At 45.8% G+C, this 13,092-nt stretch overlaps 1 protein-coding gene across 1 annotated transcript in view; it reads right to left on the reverse strand.

Annotated features, from left to right (window-relative positions):
* Positions 1-13,092, reverse strand: part of STARD9 (StAR related lipid transfer domain containing 9) — a 314,211-nt gene that overhangs the window by 45,180 nt on the left and 255,939 nt on the right. Inside the window, exons 21-22 of the mRNA XM_077464565.1 lie at positions 11,106-11,293; positions 7,701-8,190 (exon numbers count right to left, since the gene is read on the reverse strand). Of these exons, the coding sequence (XP_077320691.1) occupies positions 7,701-8,190; positions 11,106-11,293 (678 nt within the window). The remainder of the gene's footprint in view (positions 1-7,700; positions 8,191-11,105; positions 11,294-13,092) is intronic.

Here is a 13,092-nt window from a genome sequence, read left to right on the forward strand (position 1 = left end):
GAAGCCTGAAATGTGGCAAAAGGTTGAAAAGTTCAAGGGGGCCGAATACTTTCGCAAGGCACTGTATAACCCTGCCAACTCTATGAGGCTCCAGTTTTAACAAGCATTAAAGTGGTTGTAAACCCTTACAAACCACTTTGACCTACAGGTAAGCCTAGATTAAGGTTTACCTGTAGGTCCAATAAATATCTCCTAAACCTACACGGTTTAGGAGATATTTACAAAAAGACAGTCACCGCGGTCTACGGCGCATGCGCTGTAGACAGCAGCGCGCAGGCGCACTGAGTGTGCCACTGCTAGCGGCGATATGGCGTTAGTGGCGGCTCCTGTGCGCATTCACGGGAGCGACGTCATTGCTGCTCCGGCGCTGTGAGCAGCGATACCCGGAAGAAGATGGATGCTCCGAGCTACAGGGGACAGCGTCGACATTGCTGGCTCCTGTGTCAGGTAAGTGACACATAATGGGCTATTATGCGATGCATAGTAACCCATTATGCTTTACCTTTACAGGGAGACAAAGAGGAAGTAAACCCTGAGTAATAATCAAGGCACAAAGGGAAGGGGCCTGTGTTCTGTACTGTTCTCCAAGATAAAGAATTTACAGGTAAGTAAAAATTCCTTTTATCGAATCCCCCACTCTTTCCAATCCCAATCTAGAGCTGCAGTCAAGGGATGATCTTCAGAGTAAAGGCATAAACAAGCTGGAATTGGGTCCAAGGAATCGCCAAAACATCTACTGCGAAGGTTAGAGGATCTCTGGTTTTCCCCACCTTTGACAGAGATTTTGAAAGATATCTGGATGTAAAGACCACACACCTGGGTCTAGAGATTGATGGCTTAGAAAATCTATCTGCTAATGGTCAACTCCAAGAAAGTGAATGGCCAAGAGAGCTGGAATGCAAGTTTGTACATGAAAATATATATTTTTTCAAGGATGCCATGCTTCTGTTGCCCCCTTGATGCTTTATGTAGGCCACTACTGTAGCATTGTCTGACTGTACCCTGAGTGGTACATTGTAGAAGGGAGGTCCAATGTTCTAGATATAGCTTGATGGCTCTCAGTTCAAAATTATTGATGGGTAGTTTTAACTCCTGTAGTTGTAGCTGTGTTGTAAACCTCATCCCAGTTTTAATAATCAGTGAATTGACTGCATACAGTGTGGATCGCAACCCAAAACCAACCTTCCCTAAGATTGAGGCTGATATTTTTTGAGTTGGGGAAATCACTGTATGCAGTCAATTCACTGATTATTAAAAAAACTGCAGGAAAAGCTAATGAGTGTGGCCGATATTTTTTCCTTCTCAGTTCCAAGGCAAGTTTGCTGATCCACCATGTCAGGAGACCTTCACTTAACTTGACAGAAGCACTGGGCAATCCAAGGACTGGGTCTGCTTGGTTCCATTTTTTCAGGGCTGGGCTCAGCCCTTTTTTCTCTGAGCTGGCTGCTCAGCTGTCTGTTAATTGCCAGCTCCTCTCTCTCCACAGTGACTCAGCTGCTGCTCGTCAGTCCTGCCTACTTAGAGCCGGTTCACACAGGGGTGACACGACTTTCAACACGACTTTTGGAGGCAACTTGGACACGACTTGAACACGACTTGGGCATGACTTGGGCGACTTACAACACAACTTTAAGTCGCCCCAGGCCAGGCGACTTTTGCTGTGGCCAATTAGAGAATGAGCTCTGAAGGGGGAACTCCACGCCAAATAAAATAAAAAAAATTGGCGTGGGTTCCCCCTCCGAGAGCATACCAGGCCCTTAGGTCTGGTCTGGATTCTAAGGGGAACGACCCTAAGCCGAAAAAATGGCGTGGGGGTCCCCCCAGATCCATACCAGACCCTTATCCGAGCACGCTACCTGGCCGGCCAGGAAAGGGGGTGGGGACGAGTGAGCGCCCCCCCCTCCTGAGCCGTACCAGGCCGCGTGCCCTCAAGCACCTTGTCCCCATGTTGATGACAAGGGCCTCTTCCCGACAACTCTGGCCGTTGGTTGTCGGGGTCTGCGGGCGGGGGGCTTATCGGAATCCGGGAGCCCCCTTTAATAAGGGGGCCCCCAGAACCCGGCCCCCCACCCTATGTGAATGAGTATGGGGTACAATGCACCCTACCCATTCACCTGTGAAAAAAAATGTACAAAAAAAACACAACACACAAGGGTTAAAATTGTTTATTGCACAGCTCCGGCGGTCTTCTGACCTAAGGGCCTGGTATGCTCTCAGAGGGGGAACCCACGCCAAATTTTTTTTAATAAATTTTGCGTGGAGTTCCCTCTTCAGAGCTGATAATTCTGTGAGAGTCGCCTCCGTATAGACGGAGATCCGACTTGTAGGCGACCTCCATTGAAATCAATGGGTACCGGTCGCCTACAAGTCGGATTGAAGTAGTACAGGAATCTTTTCTGAAGTCGGAGCGACTTCAGTAGTGTGCATTAAGACGGCTCTCATTCACTTACATTGATTTTTACATGTTGTCCGATCTGAGGCGACTAGGGGCGACCTGAATTCGGATCTGAGTCGCCCCTGTGTGAACCGGCTCTTAAAGCCTCTTTCACACAGACGAACCGTTCAGGTGTGCCTGTCATTTTTTTAGATGGACCTGAACGGATGCTCCATAGACCTTTATGGAGCATCGGATGTCAGCGGTGACATGTCCGCTGACATCCGACCCACTCCGATCCGAAAAAGTGTGAGGGAGGAAAAACCTACTTTTCCATCCATCATTGGATCGAGTGATGGACTCTGCGGTCCGTCATCATCCGTGTCCGTCCCTGCACAGTGTGCAGAGACTGACCTGTCATCTTCCTGCTCAGCGGGGATCGACGGAGCGATCCCCGCTGAGCAAGTGGATGTCCACAGGGTGGATCATCACGGATCCGTTCCGTGTGAAAGAGGCCTTAAGCCATCCAGCTCACTTCAATCACTGATTCAAAGTTTCTGACAGTAGGTGAAGGCTATGAATTCAGAAGATGCAGTCAGTCCATTTACTGGTAATATTTTTTCCAGATTGGATGACCAAGATTACCGCGTGGATCAGTTTGCCTTGGCGTTACAAATGCTCCTGAGTCGCACGGCTAACCTGGAGTCTTCCACTATGGCTGTTCCAGTACAACCTATGTTGCTGGCCTTCCCTGCTGCTGCTCCAGTCTCCGTGCAGGCACCCGCCTCGAGTTTTACTTCTATAAGAGGCATGTCTGGTTCTGCTCCGCTTCCCCAGTGATTTGGGGGCGATCCAGTTCAATGCAGAGGGTTTCTCAACCAGGTTGAAATATACTTTAAAATGCTGCCCCAGGCGTTTCCCATGGACAGAAGCAAAGTAGGTTTTGTGATATCTTAGCTTTCTGAGAGAGCCTTGGCCTGGGCAAACCCTCCATGGGAGATGCAAAAACCCGTGGTCCCAAGTTACCCAGAATTTGTGGCTTCCTTCAAAAGGGTATTTGACGTTCCTGTACACTCCGCTTCTGCTGCCAAGAGCCTCATGTCCATCAGAGTATGAGAACCGTTGCCGATTACTCCAATGAATTACATACTCTGGCAGCAGAGGTTGCTTGGAACAATGAGGCTCTCGTGTCTGCCTTGTCTCATGGTTTCTCGGATAACATTAAGGATGAGATAGCAGCCCAAGATATACCCACTGAGCACTTTGCCATCCTCATTGACTCCAGACTCAGAGAAAGACTCTCTTTTAAGGAGCGCTGGCGCAAGCCTCCTGTGCATTTGTCTCCGAGCTTTGCTGTCCCACCCGTGCCTCCCTTACCTCCCATGCCTCCTGGTACCGTGTCGGTCTGTGAAGATGAAACCATGCACTTGAGCTTCACGCATCTCCATGCAGATGAGAGAGCCCTTCGGAGGAGGGAGAGATTGTGCCTTTATTGTGGCCAGGCTGGTCACTTTTTGAAGTCCCCTCGTCATTGGTTGAGACAGCAGTGCAGCACCATGGGCTCCCGCTGCTGTCAAAGTCAGTCAGCCAATGAGAATAGAAAGGGGTAGGGCCAGGCCCCAGCTCTGTGTCTGAATGGTTTGGGTGCCCTCATAGCAAGCTGCTTGCTCTGGGGGGCCAGGAGAGCCAAAGAGGGACCCGAAAAGAGGAGGATCCAGGCTGCTTTGTGCACATCCACCACACAGAGGCGGTGAGTATAACATATTTTTTTAATTAAAAATAACAAACAAGAAGAGAGACTTTACAATCACTTCAAGAGCATCAACACAAAACATTAGGGCTGAAGGTATCAGCTGTAATTGTTCAAAGTGAACAGGGTCTTCAAAGACAGGTTCCTGGTCTCTGTTTATGGGTCTTGACCAGTTAGCAATATGGTTTGGCAAACATACATGGCAACAGTTGCCGGGCTGCAGGGCTAGACCTGCAGCAGTAAATAAGGACTTTAAAAGAGATTCAAAATGCCTATCAATAGAATTCTTAAAGGAGGGAACATCTTCAGTAAGAACCTAAGAACCATAAGATGTTTATTGAGAACAGAAACAGCAGGGTCCACTACCAGAATAGACAATTTCTTTTTAAAATTCTTTTCCATAGGATACATATTAGCAAAAACGTTTCACGGCACAGCCAGTATTCATAAAGCACACAATGAATCAGTGCTTCTATAATAATTTTCTTTTTTTAGACTTGGTCAGTCTTAGTACCTATAATGCCGCATACACACGATCAGACTGTCCGGCGGACAAACTGCCGGACTTTGAAGCGGAGGTCCGCCGGACTTTCCAAACGAGCGGACCTGCCCAAACACAACCGGACTTTTCCGGTGGACTTTTGAAATGAACGGACTTGCCCACACATGGAGTAAAGTCCGTTCATTTTAAACGTAGCTCCAAGTAGCTGGGACTAGCGAAGGAAGCCTTCGGCGGCGATAGATTGACACGTCGCTGGCCCCGTCACCTGGTATGGACTTAAAGGGGAAGCCCTACGCCGAAAAAACGGCATGGGGTCCACCCAAGGTCCATATAAGACCCTTATTCGAGCACGCAACCCGGCCGGTCAGGAAAGGGGGTGGGGATGAGCAAGCGCCCCCCCACCCCAAAGCACCTTGTCCCCATGTTGATGAGGACAAGGGCCTCTTCCCGACAACCCTGGCCGTTGGTTGTCGCGGTCTGCGGGCGGCTTATCAGAATCCAGGAGCCCCCTTTAATAAGGGGGCCCCCAGATACCGGCCCCCCACCCTATGTGAATGTACCCGACAGCGGCGACAGAAGACCGGGCCACCACTAGTAAAAGAGCTGGAAGAAGGAGCGGAGGCCCGGCAAGAAGAACCGAAGAGGGGGACAAGACCCCTGAAGTCGGAAGAAGAGGCGGCGGCGGCGACAGAAGACCAGGCCACCGCTAGTAAAAGAGCTAAAGGAAGAAAGCGGAGGCCCAGCAAGAGGAACCGAAAAGGGGGACAAGACCCCCGAAGTCGGAAGAAGACCCCCGGGCGGCGACGAAGAAGAAAGCCGGGCTCCTCCGTTAGTAAAAGAGCTAGCAGAAGATTGCGGAGGAGTCCGGCGAGAAGACCCCCCAAGACGGAAGAAGACCCCGGAGCTGTGTAATAAATTATTTTAAACCCTTGTGCGTTTTTTTTACTTTTTTTTAACCGGGTTAATGGGTAGGGGTAAATTGTACCCCATACTCATTCACATAGGGTGGGGGGCCGGTATCTGGGGGCCCCTTTATTAAAGGGGGCTCCCGGATTCTGATAAGCCCCCCGCCCTCAGACCCCGATAACCAACAACCAGGTTTGTCGGGAAGAGGCCCTTGTCCTCATCAACATGGGGACAAGGTGCTTTGGGGTGGGGGGGCCGCAGGGCCCCCCTTCCCCAAAGCACCCCCCCATGTTGAGGGCACGCGGCCTGGTACAGCTCAGGAGGAGGGGGTGCTCGCTCTTCCCCACCCCTTTTCCTGACCGGCTGGGTTGCGTGCTCGGATAAGGGTCTTATATGGACCTTGGGGGGCCCCCACGCCGTTTTTTCGGCGCAGGGCTTCCTCTTTAAGTCCATATCAGGTGATGGGGCCAGCGACGTGTCAATCTCGCCGCCGAAGGTGGCGACATTGACCTCCTGCGCTAGTCCCAGCTACCTGGAGCCGCGTTCAAAATGAACAGACTTTTCTCCGTGTGCGGGAAAGTCCGTTAATTTCAAAAGTCCGGCGGACTAGCACACAGATGGCCGGATTGTCCGCCGGACTCGCAGTCTGGCGGACAATTTTTGAGTCAAAACTACTTTCTAAGTCCACCAGACTTTTGGGAAAAAAAAGTCCGCCGGAACCCACACACGGGCAGATAGTTTGATCGTGTGTACGCGGCATTGGGGTTTGTTTTGGCTACGAAAAATCAGATGCTGTTAGGGACTAGTGAGCATGATAACAAGCAATGTTTCCTCAGTGGACAGCATTTGGCACAAAGCCAAAGTTTGTACTCCATAAGCTTCAGAGGAAGGAAAATCCTCTGCTGCTTATGCTACAAAATAAATGCCCTCAATGCTATCCTCTATACCCATATCTTCAAGTAAAGGAGGTCCGGCTTTTGATTCTGAACAGGGTTGATGTGTAACGTTTCTTGCATCTGGAAACTAAACGTTCTAGACATGCCAAAAGTCTTCCAAAAGAATTCAGACATAGTGGTAGAAATCTACTTTTGCCACACGGGCCACATGGTGCATGCCCATGAGGGAGCTGGAGTCAGATGAGGGGAGCGGTTTCGGTATATATGACATTGCTCTGGGAAAAGGGAACAGCTATCACCTTGAGCGGCGTTCTGTGTTTCCTGGAGCCCCCCTTTGTAATGCATGATGTTCAACTCCCTTGCACCTGCGATCCACCATTACTAGTGAAGGGATCCCCAGTGGGGTATTCACAGTTAAGGAGTGCGGAACAAATGAGGTTGAGTGTCCAGAGACAAAGCCGCTAAAACCAAGGCACTGACAGAGTTCCTGTGTTTATGTAGATGTCGGTGTGGTAATGCAGCAACATACTGCATGCATTCTCAGTGAAATAGGGGAGTGCAAAAACATCAGTAGGAGAGGAGTCATGACACAGGTACTTCATCTTTCTGAGATTAGGTTCAAATAAGAAAAATGCTAATTTTAAAATTATTTGAAGAGATGCGTTGGAGACTAAAAGGAAGGGGTAACACAATAAAGTGAACACCACCCAAAGTTTCTGCCCAATAAACCGCACAGTTTGCTATGCTCTGTGGATAGTGTTATTAAAAACCAGGAGCCAGAGTCATTATACAGGGAAACCCCATCTTATCCACAACACTGGGCCTATTAAATGTCTAGGCTTCACCCATCATGGTGGGGGGTACCTCCAAAGGGGTCTTCAGAGTCTGAGAACCATAAAAATGGACCATGGTCCTGGACTTGTATAGCACCTTGCAGCTAACTTCCCACATTATACTTGATGCCAAGGTGAGCGGCTAACATAGAAGCCATTGCCCAAAATAAACATTACTGCCCCCCAAGCTGAGCAGATGTAGCAATATGTCTAGCAGGATTTGCGTATCACTTTTTTAGCTAATGCTTACACTCTATTTGATAATCATTTAATAGTATCTCAAATACATGAAAAGTTCTAATTCCTGAACCACACTATTAAACACAGCTGGAAAAGCTCTGAAATGCATGAAAATTCCTATTACATGAAATCGATTATTAAACATAGCTGGTAATGCACTCATTGGATATATGATAAGATGAATGCAGTCAATTCTCACCTATATGTAGGAAGTGTCTGTAAAGTCCAAGGCAATGATCGCCTCTTATAGTATGATAATATAGAAGAAGAAGAAGACGACCTAGTTCTTTCTAGTGATGAAGAAAGTACCACATGGTCTTGAAGTTTAGGTGCTTGTAGATAAACTGGCTTCAGTACATCGTCATTAATCCAGCATGTCGCTTCCAATTGTTGGAGGGTTGTCTTTGCTTCTAAGAGTTTTTGCTTTTTTACAATCCTCTCCAGCTGAAACTTTACCCTCTTTCGTCTAATATTTCGCTCAGCCCTCCGTAGGGAGCATTTGCGCAGCAGTTCCAGCTGCAATAGTTGCTTTCTGTCCACCTCCTCTGGAGAGGGATGGACTTCAGTTTGTACACAGTTCTGTATTTCAACCTCTGCATATGTTTTGGTCTCCGTTTGAGATGCCGATTCCTTTCTCTGTTGACATGTTGCAGTTAGCCGCTGCTTCTCTTTCACAAGCCACTGCTGGTCTGCAATCAGATGGAGAATAAAATAAAATCAGTTTGCACGGTCTCATTGTCTACAAATCAAGCCGCCTGTTAATTCAAAAACAGAAAGACAGTTACAGATGCATACTTAACTAGTTCTTGCACCAAGTCTAGGCAAGTCCCACCATAAAGTTTACCTCTGGCCACTAAGACCTCTTCTTCCTGCTGCTTTTACATGCACAGTAGAGCCTTTTCGGCAGACTAGGTCCGAAGGGATTAGTCCGTCTAACAATTCGATCGTGTGTGGGCTAGTCCGATCGTTTAAAAAAAAAATAAAAAAATCCGACAGAACTAGAAATAGAACATGTTTCAAATCTATCCGACGAACTCAATTCCGACGGACTAAAATCTGGAAAACCGTTTGTCTGTGTGCTGGTCCGATGGACCAAATACGACGCAAGAGAAGCTATTGAACTTTCTTGTTTAGTCCCGTTTACGATATGTTCAAAACGAAAGATATCACAGGGCCCTGTGTAGCCTACTCAGGTAACCCCACCCCCAATAAAGATATCAAAACAATATTTTCACGAAAAACACACTAAAATCATTATTAGCAGACACAAACATAACATAACTTACAAAATTCCTGTTAAATCTAAAAGATGATGTACAATAATACAATATTTATATTCCATTAATAAAGTTGTGTGGGTCTTGGGGCTCATTCTCCTCTTCTGGAATCCTCCTCTGGTGCTCTCCTCCTCTTCTCCAAGCAATCCCATAGAAAGCTATGGGGCGATCTGTGTGGGTGTGCCCCCGAGCCCAGCCGTGTGCACCCATAGACATATACATTCCTCTTCCCAGGATTTGACTGACAGCAGCAAGAGGCACAGCCAGGATTGAGCGAGGGCTCAAGAGGTATGTGTTTGGGGGGTGTAAGTGGTAAAACTTATTTTTTTTCCTTAACGCAGGAGATGCATTAAAGTAAAACCGCCCCCCCCCCCCATCTCCCATCTATTTAAATCCAAACTGCAGAATGTACAGTGATCAATGAAATTACCGTATGTGTTTCTTTGCATGCCAGGGTGGTCCAATTGAGCTTTGTATTTAATACCAGTAGCCCCCTTTGTGATATTATACTGATAAATTGGTTTTCAACACTCAGGATTGTGGATTGATTTGAGGTAGCCATACATTGTAATTTATAAAATGGAAAAATGTTTTAGAAGGACCTAGTTGTAACTGTGTCTCTGCTATACATAGATTAAATACATACAGTATCTCACAAAAGTGAGTACACCCCTCACATTTTTGTAAATATGTTATTATATCTTTTCACGTGACAACACTGAAGAAATGTCACTTTGCTACAATGTAAAGTAGGGAGTGTACAGCTTGTATAACAGAGTAAATTTGCTGTCCCCTCAAAATGATTCAACATAGCCATTATTGTCTAAACCGCTGGCAACAAAAGTGAGTACACCGCTATGTAAAAACGTCCAAATCGGGTCCAAAGTGTCAATATTTTGTGTGGCCACCATTAATTTTCCAGCACTGCCTTAACCCTCTTGGGCATGGAGTTCACCAGAGCTTTACAGGTTGCCACTGGAGTCCTCTTCCACTCCTCTATGACAACATCCCAGAGCTGGTGGCTCTTAGAGACCTTGCGCTCCTCCATCTTCAGTTTAAGGATGCCCCACAGATGCTCAATAGGGTTTAGGTCTGGAGACATGCTTGGCCAGTCCATCACATTTACCCTTAGCTTCTTTAGCAAGGCATTGGTCGTCTTGGAGGTGTGTTTGGGGTCATTATGTTGGAATACTGCCCTGCGGCCCAGTTTCTGAAGGGAGGGACTCATTCTCTGCTTCAGTATGTCACAGTGCATGTTGGCATTCATGGTTCCTTCAATGAACTGTAGCTCCCCAGTGCCAGCAGCATTCATGCAGCCCCAGATCACGACACTCCCACCCACCATGCTTGACTGTAGGCAAGACACACACTTGTCTTTCTACTTCTCACCTGGTTGCTGCCACACATACTTGACACCATCTGAACCAAATAAGGTTATCTTGGTCTCGTCAGACAAGAGGACATGGTTACAGTAATCCATGTCCTTAGTCTACTTGTCTTCAACAAACTGTTGCGGGCTTTCTTGTGCCTCATCTTTAAAAGAGGCTTTGTTCTGGGATGACAGCCATGCAGACCAATTTGATGCAGTATGCGGAGTAGGGTCTGAGCATTGACAGGCTGACCCCCCCACCCCTTCAACCTCTGCAGCAAGGCTGGCAGCACTCATACGTCTATTTCCCAAAGACAACCTCTGGCTATGATGATGAGTATGTACACTCAACTTCTTTGGTTGACCATGGCGAGGCCTGTTCTGAGTGGAACCTGTCCTGTTAAACCGCTGCATGGTCTTGGCCACTGTGCTGCAGCTCAGTATTAGGGTCTTGGCAATGTTCTTATAGCCTAGGCCATCTTTATGTAAAGCAACAATTCCTTTTTTCAGATCCTCAGAGAGTTCTTTGCCAGGAGGTGCCATGTTGAACTTCCAGTGACCAGTATGAGAGAGTGAGGGCAATAACACCAAATTTAAAGCCACCTGCTCCCCATTCACACCTGAGACCTTGTAACACTGACTCACATGACACCAAGGAGGGAAAATGGCTAATTGGGCCCAATTTGGACTTTTTCACTTAGGGGTGTACTCACTTTTGTTGCCAGCGGTTTAGACATTAATGGCTGTGTGTTGAGTAATTTTGAGGGGACAGCAAATTTAAACTGTTATACAAGCAGTACACTCACTACTTTACATTGTAGCAAAGTGTCATTTCTTCAGTGTTGTCACATGAAAAAGATATAATAAAATATTTACAAATCTAGATTTACAAAATGTGAGAGGTGTACTCACTTTTGTGAGATACTGTAATTACAGAATACATAAATGATGTTCTTACTTTCTAGTATCTGCTGATTGAGCAGAGTCTGTTCCTGTTCCAGTTCCTTCTCTCCGTTCACCTGTGCAACCTGGATCTGCCTTTTCAAATCTTCCACGTATCTCTGCTGCTCTTCTACTTGTTGATAAGACAAATCCACGTCTGTTTTCCACTGCTGATATTCCTCGGACACAGTCTCTGTACTGTTTCTAAAAAGAGAGAGGGATTAGGAGGCTTCTTTTCTCTGCATAGCAGCTCTGTGTGTAAAAATCAAATACATGCAAGGAGTAGTGAAAAAAATAACAGCTCTGGAAATCACATTTTATCTGAAAGTTTTTTCTACCTTTGCAGTCAAATTAAGATATCACTTACTATATATTTGTTACACATTCCCATTATCATAGCATAACTGGTTGAAAAGATTATGGAACAGTATATGTGTGTCGTGTATGCTTTGTATACCTATACATTTCTAAAACACAGTATTTTATTATTATATAAATGCAAACAAGCGCACAATTGTCCCTTACTTATCTTCCACAGCAGCCGAACAAAACCGTCACACCCCCTGGTGGTTGTCAAAAAAGTTCTAGTTCAAAAAGAAAGTAAAAAAAGTTCTAGTTCAAAAAAAAAATCCAGCACTTATCTAGAAGTCGAAAGCACTCCTCCTACGTCTTCCAGCAGGTGACTTAACTGCCCAATGCAGCCCATAGATGGTGCAAATTTCTTTCTTGCAAAAACCTGTGGTTGCAGGAAAGAAATTTGCACGAACAGACAGTGTTGACAGGGGAATCACTTCTGCCAAGCAATTGTCTTCTGCCGGTAGGGGCGGGCAGGGGAAACCATCCCCGCCGGGAGAAGACCATGATTACTCAGAAGAGAATCCGGCAGGCTTCGATCAATCTACAAAGTACATTCAGCCTGCCTTTAAAGGTTTGAATCTCGATTTGAACTGCATATGGCTGGCCTAAATCAGTTGAATGTCACAAACTCTTACCAGATTTTCTAACCCAAGCAAAAAAATACGGGCCCAATAAAGTTTTCTTTTTCCCACCATGTCTCTGCGTCTTCATATAATCTCCTTTGCTCAGTCTCAGATATCTTCCCAAAAAAAGAGAAACTTATAAAATGTAATACTTTCTAGTTATCAAAGCAATTCTCGAATATTGTGCTCACATGTGTATAAATCAGCATGCTTTTCAAACCACCAGGTGCATTAGTGTCTTCTTCACTCCCATTCTGTCTATATGCTTACCCAAAAAACAAACTTTAAAAATTCTTGAGAGGAGGCTTCTGGGAGCTTTTGGAGGAAAACAAAGCTTTACTGGACCTGTATTTTTTGCATGGATCAGAAAATCCGGTAAGAGTTTGGGGACACTGAACTGATTTAAGCAAACAAGTCACCTGTTGGAAGGCTTAGAAGAAGTGCATTGGATTTATATACAGTACAAGAACTGGATGTTTTTGGACTAGTATTTTTTTTTTTCAAGTAATATATATTCCATTACCGTTATAAGGACAACATGGATCTTAGATTTAAGAATGCCTTGATAATGGTGCAAATACATGGTGTATAAAAAGTTTGCTGAATAAATGTGATACACATCCACTCATCACCGGCAAAACTTACCATGTTCTTTGTAATATAACCATCTCATATGATGGTAAGTGCCATCTGCAGTATTTGCTTTGGAATACTTCAATGAAAAAAAAAAGTGGGAAATCTTGCTATAAGGTAATTATATAACACAGAATATGTAAAGTTTCGTTAGAGCTAAGCGGATGTGTTTTGTTCTGCAAAATTTAATGCGTAGATTTTAAGTTATACATATTGTACACGTGTGTAGAAGTACACCCAAAGTCAATTGTTTTTCTAGTTTTGTATAATGTGGTTCATTGGGGTTTGTTTCCCCGTCAGCAAGATTAACTGTCTTTATTCATCCTTGTGGCCATTGTCATTGGGTCTAAATATTTGGGAGAGTCTACAGTTCTGACTTGTCACCCGAAC

Source organism: Lithobates pipiens, unplaced genomic scaffold (genome assembly GCF_037356315.1).
Source record: "Lithobates pipiens isolate NorthernLeopardFrog02 unplaced genomic scaffold, aLitPip1_a1.2 Scaffold_30, whole genome shotgun sequence".
Taxonomy (NCBI): domain Eukaryota; kingdom Metazoa; phylum Chordata; class Amphibia; order Anura; family Ranidae; genus Lithobates; species Lithobates pipiens.